This window comes from Gambusia affinis, linkage group LG22 (assembly GCF_019740435.1).
Source record: "Gambusia affinis linkage group LG22, SWU_Gaff_1.0, whole genome shotgun sequence".
NCBI classification, from domain to species: Eukaryota; Metazoa; Chordata; class Actinopteri; order Cyprinodontiformes; family Poeciliidae; genus Gambusia; species Gambusia affinis.
Window position 1 is genome coordinate 9,951,849 of NC_057889.1, and position 17,371 is coordinate 9,969,219.

At 36.5% G+C, this 17,371-nt stretch overlaps 1 protein-coding gene across 10 annotated transcripts in view; it reads left to right on the plus strand.

Annotated features, from left to right (window-relative positions):
* utrn (utrophin) overlaps positions 1 to 17,371 on the plus strand; it is a 177,879-nt gene that overhangs the window by 143,412 nt on the left and 17,096 nt on the right. For 7 of the 10 annotated variants that reach the window (XM_044105882.1, XM_044105879.1, XM_044105885.1 and 4 more), the window contains 6 exons: positions 28 to 194; positions 2,859 to 2,970; positions 7,909 to 8,045; positions 11,626 to 11,664; positions 12,173 to 12,238; positions 15,385 to 15,450. In XM_044105882.1, coding sequence (XP_043961817.1) covers positions 28 to 194; positions 2,859 to 2,970; positions 7,909 to 8,045; positions 11,626 to 11,664; positions 12,173 to 12,238; positions 15,385 to 15,450 — 587 coding nt within the window. The remainder of the gene's footprint in view (positions 1 to 27; positions 195 to 2,858; positions 2,971 to 7,908; positions 8,046 to 11,625; positions 11,665 to 12,172; positions 12,239 to 15,384; positions 15,451 to 17,371) is intronic. The other 3 variants (XM_044105883.1, XM_044105886.1, XM_044105884.1) reach the window with 2 other exon arrangements.

Here is a 17,371-nt window from a genome sequence, read left to right on the forward strand (position 1 = left end):
CTTGCCACATGTCATTTTTATGAACAGGTAAACAACAAGGTGGAGCTGGAGCCTCGGCAGTTTGTGGACTGGATGCGGCTGGAGCCTCAGTCTATGGTCTGGCTTCCTGTCCTGCACAGGGTGGCTGCTGCAGAGACGGCCAAACATCAGGCCAAGTGTAACATCTGCAAAGAGTGTCCTATTGTGGGCTTCAGGTAAAAACACTCACATTCTCATGTTCATTTGTGTAAAATTGTAAAGCAAAATAGTGTGACAGGTGATTAAGTCTGCAGCTTGTAATGAGGTCTCGTACACATCATATGACATTCTTGTGGGTTGTTCACTCTTGAACAAAAAGGGCAGATCTGCTCCGGAGGGCAGACATTTATCTAAATGTCAGCAGGTGATATACTACTGAGTAAATACCACCAGTAGGTTTGTTATGAAGCACACACACATGCCTAAAAAAAATAAATAAACAGCATTCACCAACAAACAAAACATTTCTGTTTCCTTAAAGTTTACATAGAGCCTTTAAAACTCTTAACAAGCCTCCGCATGTTTCCATAGCTGCAAAGGTTTCAGCTTGTCTGATAAATTACTCTCACACTGGTAAATAAAGATCAACCATTTTGGTGAGCTGATGGAAGAAATCCAGGTTTGCTCAATCCAGCCAAGAGGGAAAGAGTTTCGTCATGCCTGAAGTCACGCAGAGTGGCAGAATTGTCCTCTGGAGATCCATTGCTTTGCAAGCAGAAAGAGAAACACATCCAGACATTTGATGAAGCACACATCTTCCAAGTTCTGTCATTGATCGATGAGCGGGAGCGTTGGTGGGCAGGAAAGGCAGATAGCAAAAATGAAAAAGGAAGAAAAATGCATAGCAGGCATTTTGTGTGGTCTGAAGACATCACACCAAGAAACGTTAAAAAAAATTGGTTCTTTTTGAAGGTTGCAACTTTTTTGATGTAATGAAGTAAAATGTGTCATTATGAGTGTTTTAGCTTATTCAGATTGGATGAAATATTTTCTGTAATTGGATTTAGGAAGAGTGAGAAAATAATGGTTTCAATAATTTAGCTCAGATGTCTAAGATTAAAACTCTAAATTAGTTTATATTGAATGTTTGTATTTCCTTTGCAGGACAAAAAGTTTTATTGCACATCTACAATTCTGTTTTATCAGGTTCCTTAAGGCAATGATTACTTATTAAAGAACTTTTAAAGAATACTTCAATATGACTTAGTCAATTGCAGAGACTCTAACTTAACCTAGGGCATTAGAACGTGCATCATCCATCATGTCTGTATTTGATAAATGCATCTCATTTCTTTTATATTACTTATATTTGCTTTTTTTTCCAATATTACCTAATATGGTAAATGTATGCCAAAAAACTTAAAAGAATACTTTTAGACGATAAAATAATGAAAACATATATATTCTTGAGGTAAAGACTACATTATTTAAAGATAAATTGCAATTGGTTTTGATTAAACTAAATTTCAAAAAGAAATTACACTTTGTCAATTAAAAATAGTTTATAAATTCTCACATTCTCCATAAAAAACATTTGAATATTACGCAATAAGCTAATATAATCACATCCTTTGAGATTAAGTTGTGATATAAGTGTAAAAATAAATAAGAAATGTGAGGATAAAACTTAGGTTGTTCAATTATTTAAATTTTCTTGCTTACATTCATTATCATTATAACATTTTCGTCCACTTTGACGTAGACAGCACCTATAGGCAGAATGTTAAAGTTAAAAATGTATCTTTTTTTTTTTTCTTGTTCAGAAAGAAAGAACTCTTCAGGTACTTTTGTACAAAATTGTCCTTATTGGTCCTGTTGAAATGATGCATCATATCAAGGTCGCATGAATACTGGCTTTCACTTTCCACTCTCCAGTGTTTCCTCTGTGCTATTGTTAGATAGAAACTGAACGATACACTGATGGCTGAAAGTCAAGTGAAGGAGCAGTTGGCCTCCAGTGTGTCACTATTATCACCAGTAATGGCATTAGTTATGTTTGGATTGCGTCAGATGGCAGCTTAAACTACCGTACTCATAATCTGTGGTGATGCTTTCTTCATTTAATTAATTGCACCTTGGAGTGAAGCAGGTGCCATGGATGTCCTGTAGGAGTGAATCTACTGTTGCCATATCTCCACCTCAAACTTGTGTTAAAGTAATGCAACATGTAATTTTCTGAAGTACTTTTCACATGTTTTTGGGTTTCCTCTTAAAAGAGCAGTGAACGCTGATTTCATAATTAGCCAGAATTGTTGGGTATCTAAACTAATTAATTCAGGGCCACCTCATCACCTCCTGAATGAAGGTGACTTAACGCCCTCTCCTCATAGTAATATGCTTCTTGTCAGGATGTAATGATGTATTTGACTTGGTGCAGTTGTGCGCTCTGTTGCGTCCTTTGATGTATAGCTCTCTTTTGTAGCTCATCAGTCAGCTAACCTTGGGGAAAGCTGGAGAGGGGAGAAAGATAAAAGACTTAAGCTATTATGTCTGAATGGCTCCTGTCTCAATTTAGCTGTTAAATGGCAGACCTGCTACAGCTGCTGCTGACGACAGCAACTCCAAAGCTGTTGTCAGATTGTTGTTTGTGTGGAAATCCAGCAGTCTGTCGTTCTGTCTGCATATAGTTTTCGTGCGTCTACGAACATGTGGTTGACGGAGTGACAGTGGGGATCGACAGCTCTCCAGATGATGAGTCGTGTTGTAGGGCAAGAGTATCTGCTCACTTTTGCGTTCGCAGAACAACAGACCCAGAGGATGTTAAAGTGACATTTCATGACAGTGCATCCTAACCCAACTTTCCTCACTTTTTCCCCCCACTTCTCTCCGTTTCTACGTAGGTATCGCAGTTTGAAGCATTTCAACTACGACGTGTGTCAGAGCTGCTTCTTTTCTGGGCGTACTGCCAAGGGCCACAAGCTCAACTACCCCATGGTTGAATACTGCACGCCGGTGAGGAAGCAACACACACATAGCCTGACTCATATGTGTCTGCACGCTTTCCTCGCTAGCTTATGTCATATCTCCTTCCCACACACCCACACACTCCAATTAACCATTAAATGAATCCAGTCAAATTCACACGTTTTAGTGTCTGATAACCTACTCGCCCATCTTAATGTCAAATTAGACGCAGTCTTTCAACCAATGAATATTAATCCTCCTAATACATAAGGAGAATCCTGAACTATCACCACATTTTTTTGCCATATCCAATGGTAATTCATGTAATATCATTCAACTCTTGCTGTTACCTCATTTCCTTGTCACGATTAAGTTTCCTCTTTGACTAGTTTAAGTTTTTATTAAGTATCAACTCCTCTCAAAGCTTTCTGCTTTGGCTGAAACAATGTTCAGTCCAGTGGGAAGTCTGTGAAAATGTTTTTAGAACTTGGCTGGAAGTGTTTTCCTCCAACCACATAACAGCCTCAGCCATAGAGGGAAAACACAAAAGCTGTTGGCTCACAGTCAGCGTTCCGGTTCATCCCAAAGGTGTTGGAAGTGTTTTGTGCAGACAGGGAAACCAATTTCTTCTTATACTTCTCACTTCTGCATTGGGACATTGTCTTGTAGAAAAGAAAGGCATCCTTTTCTCAACAAAGTCCAATTGGCCTGTTCCTCCTCTTGCGCTAATTTAGATTCTTTATTTCCAACATCACTCTGCGGTTCATCCTGAAACAAATTATCTTTAATTATTTTTAAATAGACCAATAAAAAAGTGTTTGATTTGGATATTCATACCTATAGAAATTTGTAGGATTTTCCTATGAAAAATTGTGTAGCTCACTTTCTAAAATCATAATTCTTGGGAGCAAATATATTTGCCCCTTACAGATTTTGCCAGTTTTTTTTCCACGCTTCCTCTAAACCTTCTAATACCTTGTGCCACCCTTGGAGGTACTGATGGATTAAATATTTGGGATAACTGGGAATAAGTCTTTGTCAGTGTGTCCACATTTTTTTTCCAATTATTCTTTCCAGATTTAATTTACTTCAATCACATTTCAGAGTTTTCAACTGTGAATGTTTGACTGCATCTCAACCAAATGTGAGTTTGGACGTTTTGACTAAGCCACGCCAAAACCTTCATTTTGTGATTTTATTTTTCTCTTTCTTTATTCTTGAGCCATTTGGATGTGCTATATTTCTATATCTGCTGAACTTTCCTTTGATGTTTTAACTTGGGAAGTGTGTGTTAAAACTCATGCTAGATTTTCTGGTTTTCATACTTATTTGCTGCCACGTAAGCAGATCATAGTCACTTCCTGATATCAATACAAGCTGACATGTTTCAGCTTGTCCCTACAGCAAACATTAAGGGTAGAGGAATATTGTTTAATATTCAAGCATTTCACTTCAGTGCAGCAAAGTGAGTAAGGTTTGTGTGAGAAACTAGAAATAAAATATTTTCATTTTCAAATTTTTACATTACTTTTACAGGCCACTGCTTTTCAAAATCGCTCAGATTATTTCATTCATAATATATCAATCATTATTCCACTTTTTATGTTAAATCTCCAAATATGATTAATGATTACTTTGATGGAGCAGCTTTAATGGCAAGGATACTGACCGGAGAAAAAGGAAAATTATTTATATTTAGCTGCTCCACAGTTATCAAAATTGTTCTTGCGTTATCTGTTCATAGTTACGCAATTAATTTATTGCTCATGAGTTTCCAAATGCATGCAATATTTAATTCAACAAATAAGATTTACCCTTCACTTTTCCACATTCATCAGCAATGTAGCTTAAATTCTGAGTGGGTATTGTAATAATTATTGTCTTTCAGTTGCATATGATGAGTTTCTTTGCTTGGGGGAAGAAAATTGTATTGCTGACTTCTCTCAAATTTTCTGCCATGTCTTTGCAAATGCCCTGTGACTATCTGCAGAGACCAGCTACACTGTTAGAAGCGGAGCAAGCACGGATCTCAAACCGACTCTGAGCATGGTGCTGAACAACCAGCGCAGCTGTAAAAGATTAACTTTGTTTGGCAGAACCTTGCTGATAAGAATGAAATGATGGCACATTGTGCCATCTGCGCGGCAGAGATCTGGTCCGTTTGGGAGGAAAGCGATATCTGGGACAGCATGCTGGACAATGCCTGAGAAAAAAATGATCAAGAAAGATCACAGACTAATGGGGTATCTGAACGTAACAGCAACAATGCTGATTTTTATTCTATGTGCTTGCTAGTAAGCAGCCACAACTTTCCACCTTCTGAAATTGTTTTGACTGCAGGAGGCTGGCTGAAGGCTTTTCAGCATAAACAACTTTCAAGGTTCATCATAAAGCAGCAAATGGAACCAAATGTAGGCAAATAGTGAAAAGCAGCTGGTTTGTGCTCTCTATATTTTAGTAAGCAAGTTTTGTTTATGTACTTTACAAAGTCTGCCCTTAAAGAGTGAAACATACTTAAAAAGGCAAAGAGAAAACAATGATATATTTAAATGATTGGAAACTAATAAGATATAACATTTAAAAGGATCTCATATGCCTGTTTTCGCAAAACTGTTTTGCAGCTGAAATAACGTCTTAACACACACAGATCAATGCTGGGTTGGTTGTAGGAACAAAGGCAGAGAAACCTTGAAAGGTGTTTACTTTCGATTAGAAGCTGTGAAAGTTGAACATGAAGCTCGCTCATCAAGCTTGACCCAGATTTATCGATCCTTTAGGTGATGGAGGCTGGGGAAAAACACGTTAGACTGAAATATGTAATTTCTATGAGAGAGCGCAAAAAAAAAAGAATCAACTCACTTCTTCATTTTAAATGTCACAGTTCACTACAACTTTAATAAACAGTTGTGATATTTTTACTGTATTTTACCCTGAAAATGTCAATATAATTTATAATCACATTTGTTAACGTCAAGCTTCTCACGTTTCCATTGAATCATACACTGTGTCTGGCAAACTTGGACTGTTAAATTGACTTTAGTTGGATCCTGTGCAGCTGCTGTATACCATTTATCATCATATTTGTCTTAATGTTTATTTTATAGCCCTTGTATTTCCTTTCATTAGTTTATAAATTTTGTGCTAGAGGAAATGTTCTTTTAATTTGTTTTGTCTCTCACTTTAAGCTTTTACCTTTCCTAAGGGCCTGTGTTGTTGTAGTTCAAATTCTACAGCTAATGTGTATGCTGTCATTTTGGAGGATTTATGTTTGTTGAAGTGTTACAAACAAATTCCCATGGGGAACATATTAGGGATTATAACACCCACTATATTATTGTGACTTGTTGATTTATTTCCCCTGGGCTCTATTTGCAGCTCTTGTGCTGCATTTTTCACTTACAGTTCTTTTCAGAGCTATTCAAAGTCCTTGAATTTCTCCATTTTTTTTGTGACATTGAAAATCACAAACCTCAGTGTAATATACTAGGATATTTGTGACAGACAACGACAAAGTATTAGGTAATGTTTAAATGGGACAGAATGATGATGCGTGGGTTTAAATCATCACATTCCTAAAATAGTGCATTAGTCATTTTCTCCCAAAAGAGATTTTTTTTCTTGCCTCAATCATCTTTTGACAAAAAATCACTTAGGTCAATATGTTCCAAGGGTGGCAAAAACATTTAGCATTTATACATTTGGTTTCAGCTTTCCTTTATTGATTCGTTATTAAACAATCCTGGGCTGCACATTTTTGGGGTTGTCTCTGCCAGCTTTGGATGGCTGAATTTTTCATATATAATGTTTTTGTACTTCTGGTTGTGTGTTTAGAGTGTTGCTCTCCTGGAAGGTAAACCTCTTCCTCAGGTTCAGGACTTGCCGTCTTTAACATGTTTTCTTCAATTATATGTAAATCTTTTATAATTGATGTGGTTTATTCAAGGTGATGGGTAGTCTTTGTTTTCCTGCACACATGGCATTTTCCATATGGACCAAAAATTTGATGTTGACCTTATAGGACAAGAGCATGTTCTTTCACACCTCTTATGTCACTTATGGCAAACTGGTGATGGAAATATTTATGGTTTTCTTCTTGCTATTCTGTCTTAAAGTCCAGATTTGTGACATGTATGCATGCTAGTTTCTCCAACCTGGGTTGCAGAGTTCCTATGACCTGCTTCTGTCCTCACAGAACCTCTGTATTTGAATTACAACCAAATAAACAAATGGACTTTATTTACCACATTGTTACACCGATTTAAGTTAGGGGTATCAGAGCAAAAGAGGTTGAACATACAGGACTGCAATCCTTTTCAGATTTTTTTTGAGTAAAAAAAAAACCATTTATCCTTTTTCCTTCTACTTCACAATTACATAGACAAAATTCAAGAAAAACTCATTTAAGTTTGCGGTTATTATGTGACAAATTGTGAAAATGTTCAAGGCATGTGAACACTTTAACTAGACAATGTATAAATTGATAGGAATATGGGCCTATTAGGCTTCCAATATCTAAGATGGCATGTCGGCAAAGTCGCAGAAGAGATTTAATGAAGCACTGGCTCTTTTTTTTCGTGCAGCTGCTCTGTACGTGCTGGTGATTTGTTCAAGCTACCGTCTTAAGTTGTGTGGATTAGCCTGTAAGCCATGTGAGCTTTAACAAGCCTGTTACACATATCAGTCATCTGTTGAAGCTGTTTTTTTATTTTTTTATTTTTTGGCCCGGATGTGTGTGAATGTCTGTGTGTTTGTATAAATCCCTTGGAAAGGGATTTTACTCTCCCTCTGGTCAGACTGTTGTGCTAATTTGTTGTTTGCTTGCGTGGCTGAAATTGCTTCTGCAGGAGAAACACCTTTGCTTGTTGTCTAATTAACAGACTAATTTACTTCCACAGAAATGCTGATCTTGATTACATGTTCACAAGAGACTGTGGAAATGCTTAATCCATACAAGAAACACTCTGCATTGGTTATTCCTTGTTACAGACAACATCAGGCGAGGACATGAGAGATTTCACCAAAGTGCTGAAGAACAAATTCCGATCGAAAAAGTACTTTGCCAAGCATCCACGGCTGGGTTACCTGCCAGTCCAGACGGTCTTGGAGGGAGACAACATGGAGACGTAAGTGACTCTGATGTTTCAGTTTAGCTTGAGTATAAATTGCTAAACATGAAGTGAATATAGAGATGAAGTTCCTCCTGTTACCCAATCACTGATAATTATATTGGACGTTTTAGAATAGCTCTAAAGTCTTTCACTCTATAAGATGTTTGTGATGTGCTGATAATGTCAAAACATGGCAAATTCAAGATGGAATAACATGCACTCCATGTTAAAGAGGCAAAATCCCCCAAAAGTAGCAGGTATGAAGCACAAAAAAAACAGTGTTGAATTGTGGATATATGGCTCTGAAGTAGATAATATTTCTGCTACATCCACCACAACATTGGTAGCTTTATTTCTTTTCTGCCAGGCTTTGTAAATCCTTCTGGAAAACTGTTTAACTTAAGCCATATTAGGCAAATGCCCGGACTGCACATCTCATTTTATCCATCTTTGCTACCGAACTCAGATGATTTTTCTGTTTAGTCGCTCAGTATCATTGTGGGAAATGCCATTATGTGTTTCCTCCCCCTGTTTATTTTTCACTGCTCCTTTGTTAGTTTTGCAACATGTTGTTCAGCTGCATCTTGGCTCCCAGGATGACTCACATGTAGATGTACAAAAACGGTCTCATAACTTAAAGTTGCCCACAGTTACCACTTAGATGGATTGCACTTACCATCCTTATTTGTCCTCCTCCTCACCTCCCACCTTACTCGGTTCACTTCCTAACCCCCAGCCCAGTGAAGAGACTCCTGCAGAGCTTTCTCCTTGATAAATGTCCTTAAAGGGGAAGGCATATTTTTGAAAGGGATCTTTTTTAAAAAAAAAAGCAGCAGAAGGGAGTGGAGAGTGGATTTATTGATCATTTTACAGTTTCTTTCACTACATTTGGTCTCAAGTGAACACTACACTACCAACACTGTGAACACCGTAATCTTATATTTAGACTGACTGGAAAGAAAATAACCCCACTGTATGTAATCCTACTTTTGAAATCATAGTCCTTTACTGTTATTGTTGTAAGCTAAACTAGATGGTTTCAATAAAAATAGGCTTGATATTTTCAGTTACTCTAAATTCTAAATTTGTCTATATTCCTTGTATTGTGACAAGAGTTACAAGAATTTTCAAATGTTTGTACTGATGTAGTGTCAGAACAGAAAACAAGATTAGGTTTTGAATAATTAGCCTCCCTAAAACCCCTAGCCTCGCTTTTCTTTATTTTCTCTGTTTTTTTTATTCCACCCACTCTGTTTTTCTTCCCGAGAGAGAGCAAAACACCACCTACTCTCACCTCTCTACTGTTTTTTTGCTTCATGTCACACCAGATGGGATTTTGGATTTGTCACAGCTATATTTGATAATTTGAAAGAACCAAGCTGCTTTTTTTGCTTTTTTTTTTTTTTTTTACATTTTCACTATTCACCCTTCATGACATGATTCAGACTTTTGCAAAGGCGTTGATGGGTTTGAAGATTAATTTATAAGATGCTGGTTGAAAGTATTAATGTTCTCAATAGCTGCATTACTGCTGCACAGAAAATAGTTATTTTATTTCATATTTAATTTTAACATCTGTTTGATGAAACCTAAGTTGTAATTTCTTTAATTTATATAACATAGCTTCAGTTAAACAGTAAATTTTATTCTTAGATTTGCTTGAAAATTCATAAATTTGTTGCTTAGCAAAATAACAAGTAGGGATATTATATTTAAATTCTCTCATTATATTTGCTGTTATTTGCTTTTAGTTCCTCTTAAGAGGAATTTATTTAAAGATTCATCTGTCAGTAAGCGACTGGTTCATATATTTGCTGGATTTTCGTTCCAGCCCTCCAGCTGTCTCTCTCAATCCGACAGGTTGAGGAGTCAGCATGCACAGATGGGTTTTTTACCGCTGACAAAAAATGAGGGAGAGGGAACGCAGAAAAAAAAAAAAAAGAAAACCTGTGCTAACAATGACAAAATGACTACCACATCATGATGGACCAAATTGATTTTTTAGAAGCTGTTCAGGGCATTCACCTTGAAGGAAAAAAACAACAACCTTGAGACAAAACCAGAAAGCACATGCTGTGCAGATATGACAAATACATAAGATAATGAAAAAAAGACATGGGCTCTTTTAGTAGTTTTTTTTTTTTCCTTTTTCCCAGTCAGCATTTCTGTTTTGTCAAGAGTAGCTGGAAGAAAACAACAACTAAAGAGCTTCCTAAGTGCTACCAAACTGATGGAGTTATTATCCACACACCTGTTCTGTCCAGATGTTTAGCAGACTCTATAATGACAGCAAAAACTCCTGCCTTCATTGTGAACCTTTTCTTTAATGTAAAAGTGAAGAAAGATGCCACATAAAGCATTTCAAGGGACTTCAAGTGAAAGCAAATTGTTCCTGTCAAAGTACTCATACTTTCCAAAGGCCAACTTGATGTTCTCATCTTAAGAGACAACATGAGGACACAGAGTATCTGTTCTTTCAGAGCAGAAACTGCCTTCTTCCAATCTCAATCTTTTCCTCGCTCCCGTTTCTCTGCTTTCTGCTCTGTCTTCTGACATCCTGAATTCAACTTGCAAATAAACAAATTGTTGCTCATTTTCACTGAGTATTGCTTGTGCTATTGCAGTGGGAAAAACACTAAAAATAAAATAAAATAAACCACCAGTTGGCTTCCTCTGGGAGAGCAAAACATGTTTTATTGAATTTTTTGTTTAATCTTCTGAGTTTATATCCCTGTATTAAAGTAGAAGAAGTTATGAGAGACTGGAAAGGTGAATGTCTAAAGGCAGGTTTTTTTTTTCTATTTTTACACAAACATTCTTGCCTTTGAGGAAATGTGAAGAACATCTTGAGCTTACGCCAAGTCGACAACATGATGTATAAAGTATTACAGCACAACTTTTTTATGTTATTTTCTCAAATGTTTATTAAATTACTCGCAGTTTATAACTTTACTGACTTATATTTTTGATGATTATTACAATGTTGGTTGGAACATACCTGGATGCAGCCTTGAGAAATATGGAATCTCATTTTGTGGGGGGGTTTTTCAAGCTTTTTAAGTATAAAATTGAGCTTGGAAAAAAGTTGTGGTTTCAGACATGGCCTTTTAATTTATGATCTTAAAGCTAATAATCTAAATTTCTTGACAAATGTAGGGCTTTTTTACATCGGCTTATTCTTAAATGATGTTCTTATTCCTGTTCAATCCATTGATCATTTAGATTTTTTGAGTAATAGACATAGAAATAGAGATATTGTTGTTATCCTGGATTTTTGCACATTATTGTAAATGTGCAAAAACTCAAAAGTTTTTTTTTATTGATGTCTTTTCTCATTTGAAAGTGTTTGAAGTGTTTTTTGTTGTGCATATTTTGGATTGTATAACATGTCTTCTCCATATGCTGAGCCCAGCTGCTCAGCAACTGGATGCACAAACAGTATATCGAGAGGAGTTTGGTTTTTTTTTTTTTCCTTCTTCTCCTCTTCCTCCATCTGCTGTGTTTTCTTTCTCAGACCCACTGAGTGATTTTGACCCTAAAACTGTTTTGTGGTGCCTTTACTCCCTCTCCCTCATTCCCTCGGTTTCTCTTACAGTCCCGTCACTCTCATCAGCATGTGTCCGGAGCAGTATGAGTGAGTATGAGCCACCAGTAACTACACCCCGTCTCCAGACTGGAATGCCTTTAAACAACACCTCCCTTTGCTCCTTTCACTCCTCACTCAGCACCTCATCCCCCACCACCGAAATCCTTACATCAACTAAGTTTTCACATTTGCATGTTGTTTGACCGCCTGCTTTTCTGCCTGGTCGACTGGTTGAACATCTGACCGAAACCAGGGGACGAAAAAACTTGCGCCGTTTTCTCACTTTCCTCTTCTCGTCAAAGCAACCACCTAGAATACAGTGTCTCATCCCCGCCAGCCTGTCAAAAAGCATCCAAATGCTCCGTAGATCATCCCACTCTCATATTTCTCTCTCTGTAGGATCATCTGATTTGTTTCTAGGTGAAGCTGTGTGGGGCCATTAGGTTGTGAGCGCGTTGAATGCGTGTGTGTGCATGTGCTGGTGATTTTCTGTTTTAACGAGGCCGTGTGAGCACGCCGAATCTCATCCATCTCCATTACTCCATTCATTTTCCAGGCTGTCCCAGACACCTCAGCTCTCTCATGACGACACCCACTCCAGGATAGAGCAGTATGCCAGCAGGTATGCTCTGCAATCTCCTGTCAACATCTCATCCATTCCAGTGGCACAGGGGGCCATGCAAATATGATTTGCAATGCTGTGGAAAATGCCAATAGATGATAAACTAATCACCAAATGTCTCAAATTTAAAGATGAAACATTCTGAATATATTAGGAAGGAGCAGCGTAGAGGTTTTTGCACCACTTTAAGGCACAAGAGAAGAAAACAGGAACTGCTTGACACATCAAAAGAATTTTGAACTCGAGAAACAAGGTTTTGGTCTTTAAATAAGTTGTTAGGGCAGTGGCAGTCATAGTTAGGAGAAGGCAAAAGATGTGAAATCCTAAGCTTTATGAATCATCCTCACTGAAATATTGAAGGCGTTCATATTTAATTTTTTGCCTTTTGGAAATTAGGTCTTTTTTGATAAGGTGCCCAAATCTTTGCATCCACCCACTCTTAGAACTATTAGTGTTGCACCAGAAACTGTTGAAATGTGATGTTCTCCTCAGTTATCTTTGAAAGATACTTGTTCCTATTTTGGTTGCACTGCCATCGAGTCTGTACAGTAGTTTAAATACAATCTACAAAGTAGGACATGGATATTGACTAAGGGTGGACATGAAAAAGTATTTAGACCTAATTATCACCTAAACTCACAGACTGGGCAAGGAAAGCATACATAAAATTAATCCAAAAGACTCCTGATATCTGTAGGCAGCTGCAGAGATTCACAGCCCAAGTATCTGTTGGTAGGGCAGTAATATGTTGTGTATTCCAGAAATCTGGTAATTATGGAAAAATGGCAAGAAAAAAGACATGGTGGAGAAAAGAAACGTCAACAAACATCTCTTAGCACACCCTGAAAAGCATATTCATATTTTTTTGACCTTCAGTATAAAGTAGAATACAAATGAAAATTTTTGGAATACAATTTAGCAATTTGTTTGTCTTAAGATTTGTCTAAATCAATCTCAGGACTCAACAAGGAGGATGGAAAGCTTGGCAGCAAAAATCAAAAAAGGATGTTTTTGTTTTGAAACTCATGAATTTAGTGAGCAGAGAGATCAAAGCCAAGCAAATTGCTTCTAATCTGGAGATAAAAATGAGCTTTTTGCTTTGATATATGAGCTAAAATTGTCTTTGAATTCTGGTTTATGCAAACAAAAACACTTCAGTTTTCCATCAAAGAGCAGCTGAGCAGCTAATCACACCTTAACTTCGTGGAGCCAACGTTCCATAAAACATAATTATTGCTTTTTTAGAATAATATATTTGCAGGATGCATAATTGGTTGTTTTCAAACTAATTCATATCCCATTCAGCCTTTAGATGACTCTTTTTTTCATCTTTGCTGGATTGAATCTTTGAGATGCAGAAAATAGAGTTTTGGTGCATAGTGAGGTGGAAACCATGCTGAGTTATGGGACGTTTCTGTGGGATTATGCTTTACAATTTTTCAAATATTTCTTTTAAAATGTGGTTACATGACACTAATACTGTATTTTAATAGGCTCCAAGGGGTCTACAATTTACCCTTTGTGACTTCTGCTATTAGCAGTTTTTTCTTTAAATACTTGTTTTAATCACAATTTTTTTTTAAAACAAGTATCTGAATCCAAAAGCCTGCTCCTGTTAGTCATTCAACAAGTAATTCTGCCAGGTTTTATTCCAATTTTGCACTTGTCCTTTTTTATGTGGCAGGATTATTAGCCAAACAGTTAAACATGTCCACTAATAAACATTGTCATGAAAAGGTATTTGCTCCTTTACAGATTCCTCCTGATTTGAATTTTATCTCACTTACAACTTTCATGTAATGTAGAGTATTTAAAATACCATGTTTTCATTTTTTTAAACAGAAAAAGTTATCTAAGCTAATCTATCTCTCTTTGAAGAGTAATTCCCAACACTGTAGTTACTATAAACATGTGGGCTGTTGTGCATTTTTAAAGATGTTTATAATATAAACACAGTATGATTTAATAAATTTTATGAATTAATCTTGGTTACACTCAAAAAATACATTTGGTGGAATTTTTTGTTGGTGTCTTCAAGATTTATCCAAACAGACATCAACATTTCTTTCTGCTTCTTTGTTTGCATCTTTTTAAATGTCAAATAATTTAAAAAAAATCTGTTGTATGCCTACCTCCAACTTAATCCGTGTCTTTGACTGATGGCATTTAGTTTTTTCTGCTGTGATCAGAGCAGCCTTCAGATGCCAGCTTCAAAGAAGCTCGCAGTGACCAACACATGCACTATGTCACTATTAGAATCATAGCCAAACTAATGTTCAGCTTCCTGCACACTGTGTTATCTATAAGTTCAACATATTGAAAAGTTAAATCAGTAAACCATGACCCCTCAGATAAGTTAGATGAGTTTCTTATCTGTCCAAATCTGTTCACCCCTGAAGCGGACAAGGATTATTTGCGTTCAAATAAAAGTCTGCGTGTACTTACAGGCAGAACCTTAATCATGAAGAGTCATCTGATGCAGCAGTGCTTTATCTGGTCTGAAACCTTTAATTGGCTACACACCATTAACCTTCGTTGGCTGAACTGCCATTAACAGAGACACATTTGAGCCCTGGGAATGATAAATTCAAATGACATATAGTCACTGCTCTTACACTGCTACGGTAGCTTGAACATACTGGTAAGATCTGAGATTTATCCCTCCTATGCATATTCTTTCATAGTTTATTTTAATCACTAAGGATAATACATAAATTTCCCCTGATCTCTCTGTTTTGTGGAGTTCTTTTGCATGCAAGCTCTGTGAATTGACTTCATTAGCGTAACTGCTTTTGAGTGGATTTATGATTATGAAAACACAAATGTTTTTACCAAATCCATCTTCCCTCCCCACAGCCACATCTCTGCCATGCATAATCATCCACACATGCTGCTCACTGTTTGTGACTCCATACATGAAACTATACACATAAAATGTGCATGCACAAGCTGAGAAAATCTTTTTATATTTCTTTGTCAGTTTGTGTTCCCGCTGACTTGACTGCACGTTTTACATTTTAACTGGTGTCCCGCTGAGGTCTTGATGTCCTCGTTTGTCGACAGTGATGTTCTGTATTTTAATGACGTCCTAACAGCCTTTCAATGCTTTGGTTTTTACTGTGGTTTGGGGTTTTTTTTTTCCTCAGGTTGGCTCAGATGGAGCGTTCGAATGGCTCTCTGCCCACAGACAGCAGCTCAGCTACAGGAAGCATGTAAGTCATCATGCATAAGACATTTTCATCTAATTTCACTGTTGGACTTGTTACTACAAAACCTAATTTCCACTAACTGTAAAGTGGGGTGTTATAGTTTCTTTTTTTTTTTTTTTTATTGCATCTCATACATAATATTTCAATCAAAGTTCTCATTGAGTTTGAATTAATTGTATTTAGCCTGCAACACCATTTTTGTTTGAATTTCAAATGAATGCTAAAAATTCTACTTGGTACCCTCTACTCTAATGTTAAACATAAATGATGTTCTCTATTCTAAAAAATTGCCATGTGCATTCCTGAATGATGGTTAGTTGTTTACAGTGGAGGCATTAAATTAACGTCTTAAAAATGGGAAATCATTTGGGCATATTTGAAGAGCTTGAAGGCTCATGATTTAGCCACAGAAACAAGAAGATTAAGTCGAGTTGTCTCCACAGTGAGCTCTGCATGCAGGGCTGAGCACTGAGTGTATGAGCGAGGAAATTAGTTATAACGCTTTCAGATTGTAAATGCTGTGTGACAGTGTAAGAAGTATGCTAAATACTGCAAACTTGTACTTTTTAAGCAAATGTATCTTATAAAAAATAACAAATGAGAGCTAGTTTAAATGTATTCAAAAATTAGTTGCTGTAACATGTAGAGATTTGTTGTGGGGTTTTTTTCAAAGTTTTTAGTCCTACAGCCCAAAGTACTCATTTTCTTATCTTTTATCATTATTCAAATATTTGCCAGTATTGTCACTACTACATGATTTTCTTTTAAGTGTGCAGCCCAAGTCTTCAACACTAAATGTGTTCAACAGAGACAAAGATGGGTTTATAAGTGCAAATCAAACGGGGTAAAAGCTTTACAAATCCATAAAACTAATAATTAAACATCTGTGTTTTATTAAAGTTTTAGCAGTCAAATTCAAATATGTAAACATATATATTTAAAATTGTATTTATCTCTTGAAATCTAGTTTTCCATAAATGCATTTGTTGTTATATCAAAATACACATTTTTTTAATATAAGTAATGTTCAAGCACTATAAGTTCCTGATTATTGATGTAAACATGTTTGTGGAAATTGGCTCACAGGCAAACATTTTTGTAGATTGTCCTACGTCAACAGTGAAGCTCTTTTTATTTTGGGTTAAAAGTTTTTTTGAATGGATTTATCCATGTAAAAAGGCAGTTTTATGTAGCTAAAAGCTTACATCAAACTAACAAAAGTGTTTCTCTGGAGAACTGATGTTATATATTGAAAGACAGTGAATAGAATTGGGATTTCTACAAAGGAACCTGTTTAAAAGAGGAAATATTTGGGAAAAAAAGCACTCGGGAAAATGTTTGAGACCTGTGAGAATCCTCAGTAAGGATAAAATGAATCATTTGGCTTTATTGTTTTCTAGATTGCATCCCTTGCTGATGCATCATGTGGATCACATCCCAGCGGGAATAGTTTCTTTGCAATAGAAAGTCCTCTGAAGACTTCTAATAGCTGTCCACTCATTGTTCTTCAGTGGATCGATGGGCAGAAAGAGGAAAGCAAGAAACATTTTCGGTGTGCAGGTGTCAGTGGAAACTGAGAGGGATTTATATCCTTGTTTTGTAAGTTTGGTAATGTGGCACAGACACATTACCACTGCTCCCTTTTGTGCTGTGTAGTGTGGCATTTTCAGAAGCCGAAGCCATTAACAATCCCTTCTCTTAAAAAGGAAAAGCCACAAACGACAGAACACAGTAGAGCATTAATGAGGTGAGGAAGATGAAGGTTTGATGAAGGGTAATAGCAGTTAGGAAGTGTATTTAAAACACCATTATGGATGTGGGTTTGTTCTCCTATTGACTCTTAGACGTGCAAAAAAAAGCTCAATTATTTCTAGATTTGAACATTAAAATGATAAAGCGCTTTTGTTCCGCTTATTTATTGTTA